The 3,098-nt window shown below is 44.5% G+C and overlaps 1 protein-coding gene across 1 annotated transcript; it reads left to right on the top strand.

Moving 5' to 3' along the window:
- Positions 1-702: 702 nt before the first annotated feature.
- On the top strand, positions 703-1,992 carry kcnj12a (potassium inwardly rectifying channel subfamily J member 12a; the record flags this gene model as incomplete). Its single annotated transcript, XM_083786889.1, has 1 exon — positions 703-1,992. The coding sequence occupies one exon, from the start codon at positions 703-705 to the stop codon at positions 1,990-1,992; it is 1,290 nt and encodes a 429-aa protein (XP_083643015.1).
- Between the last annotated feature and the right edge of the window lie 1,106 nt (positions 1,993-3,098).

The raw sequence follows: 3,098 nt of genomic DNA, 5'->3' as shown, positions 1-3,098 counted from the left end.
ACAATAAATGCAATCTAATCTAGCCGTAATTGACTACCATGAGTGATGCTACAAATCATTGTAAAACAAAAACAGCTGGTGATTTATAATTGAAGCCAACCTGCTTCATAATCAAATCAAAGTGTATCAAGCTCAAGGGATGAGCCCAGTGAGATAGGGTACCGTGTTAATTAATGATGCCATCATAAATAAACAAATAATAAATAAACAAATTTACGTACGTAACAATTTTAACCTTTTCCTTTTTTCATGTAAAGCACTTTGAGGTACATTGTTGTATGAAATTATATTATATTATATTATTATTATATTATTTATTATATTACAATTATTGTGTACGTGTGTACGTGTGTGTGTGTGTGTGTGTCTGTGCGCGTGCGTGCGTGCAAGCGTGCACGCACACATTATACTTATGCAAAAAGCAAGTGTTTGCAATTCACCGACCCAAGAGTTTTAAGAGTTCAAGTTTGCTGACAGTTGTTTGTGTGTGATATCACGATTAGAGACTCACGCATCGCTCTTCTCTCTCAACAGGGATTGGCTGGATCCAAACAGGAGGTGCTCCGCCCAGCTCCCTGCGGCCGTGACGGCCTGAGATGCAGCTTGGCCCGTGATCCAGGTGTGCGGGGCCTGTCATCACACGTTGGGTCTCCAGGCCCGCCCTCCCGCTCCGACCTTCATGCCAGGGGTGGCATCAGGAGCATGAGCGTGGGGCGGATCAACCGCTTCAGCAGCGTGTCATCCGAGGAGGAGCGCCTACGCCTCACCAACATGCATGGCATGAACGGCTTTGGCAATGGCAAGATCCACACGCGTCGCAAGTGCCGCAACCGCTTCGTCAAGAAGAACGGGCAGTGCAACGTGCAGTTCTCTAACATGGAAGACAAGTCGTCGCGCTACATGGCTGACATCTTCACCACTTGCGTGGACATCCGCTGGCGGTGGATGCTAGTCGTCTTCACCCTGGTGTTTGTCGTCTCGTGGCTGGTGTTCGGCTTGGCATTCTGGGTCATCGCCTTGTTACACGGAGACCTGGATAACCCTGCTGGTGATGACAACTTCACTCCCTGCGTCCTACAAGTGAACGGCTTTGTGGCCGCCTTTCTGTTCTCCATTGAAACGCAGTCTACCATCGGCTACGGTTACCGCTGTGTGACCGAGGAGTGTCCAGTGGCCGTCTTCATGGTGGTCTTCCAGTCGATAGTGGGCTGCATCATCGACTGCTTCATGATAGGCGCCATCATGGCGAAGATGGCGAGGCCTAAGAAGCGAGCACAAACACTGCTGTTCAGCCACAATGCTGTTATCGCCATGCGGGATGGGAAGCTATGTCTGATGTGGAGGGTGGGAAATCTTCGCAAGAGTCACATTGTTGAGGCCCATGTCAGGGCACAGCTCATGAAACCTCGGATCACTGATGAGGGGGAGTATATTCCACTAGACCAATTAGACATCAATGTGGGCTTTGACAAAGGGCTGGACAGGATTTTCTTAGTTTCGCCGATCACTATTCTCCACGAGATTGACGAGGATAGCCCTTTATTTGGGATCAGCAAACAGGACCTGGAGACAGCGGACTTTGAGATCGTGGTCATCCTGGAGGGAATGGTCGAGGCGACAGCTATGACGACGCAAGCCCGCAGCTCCTACCTGGCCTCTGAGGTCCTTTGGGGTCATCGGTTTGAGCCAGTATTGTTTGAGGAGAAGAACGTGTATAAGGTGGATTACTCTCACTTTCACAAAACGTATGAGGTGCCGTCCACCCCTCGCTGCAGTGCCAAGGACATTGTGGAGAACAAGTTTCTGGTCCCCAGCTCCAACTCCAATTTCTGCTACGAGAACGAGCTGGCCTTCTTAAACCGCGATGAGGATGAAGAAGAGGACGTGGTAGCAAACCTCAGTCCAGACCGGAACAGTCGACATGAGTTTGAACGACTACAGGCCAACAGGGCACTGGATCAAAGGTCATACCGTAGAGAGTCAGAAATATGACCTTTATCGTTTTGACCAAAGGGGGCAACTTTGACTAACCTTCTCTATCAAGGGTAAAAATGCATAACAATGCAAAGTGCCATAGGAAAAGCTGACTACTGTGATATGTAAAGGAAATAGGACATCAATGAAAGGGAAGAGGGACATAACTATAAGGAATGGGGGGAAGCAAGAGTACACAGCTCAGACAACTGTGGTTAAGAATGTCCACAAGTAAGGAAAAGGCTAGGGAAAGACCTTCATCCTTCATGGAAACTTGAATCTTTTTTCTTCTTCTATTTTTCATATGGTCATTTTGAGTTGAGAGTGTTCAATGATAGTGGATCAAAAAGCCATTATGGCAAAATCTTATAATCACATCTTAGATGTAAATACATTGCTTAGGTAAGTTATGTTTTGTGTGGAGAATCGTTTTAGAAAAAGAAAAAACTTATTTAAAAAGATTATTTGCTATTTCAAGTTGCTCTTGGGCACAAAATAGTGTTATAAAAACGAGGCTTCTCTTGAGCTATATTTTATGGAATTTGCTGGAGCTGAGTTCAATGACACATTGAAAATACATGCACTGCAGCATTCAAATGCAATGAAATGATGAAACATCTGACCGTGAGCCACTGGAAACTAAATAAATACACATCGTCATTTTAATATTGGTATGATCTCCAAATCTAACATTGTGATGATCGAAAGCAACATCACTTGCACTATGAAGAGAAGTTAGGAGGATGTTGAAATTAACTGAAAATGTACATGAGAGACATTATTTAATTATTTTTAGACATTAAATACCCCCCCCCCCCCTTAAAACAAACATCCTTATAAGCCAACATCATAATTTGGGCCTACGTATATCACTTCATGTACAAAATACCCAAAGTGCAGTAACTACAGAAAATGAAATCGGCTGATATTGGGTTTAAAAGTGTTTCAACTGGTCCACTAAATGTGATATGGGCAAATAAGTGATATTACACAAATTGTAAATATGTTCTTGAGGTAATTGTTTATCCCCCCAAAGTCATGAAGGCTAATTTGACCTTGGGATACACAAATAAGTCGGAGTATCCAAAAACGTAGTTACTGCACTTTGGCTTTGTAGGGCGGAA

The sequence above is a fragment of the Protomyctophum parallelum genome, assembly GCF_964188405.1.
Source record: "Protomyctophum parallelum genome assembly, chromosome: 17".
Lineage (NCBI taxonomy): Eukaryota > Metazoa > Chordata > Actinopteri > Myctophiformes > Myctophidae > Protomyctophum > Protomyctophum parallelum.
The sequence above is the reverse complement of the archived record's forward strand: the minus strand, read 5'-3'. Positions and strand labels throughout refer to the sequence as shown.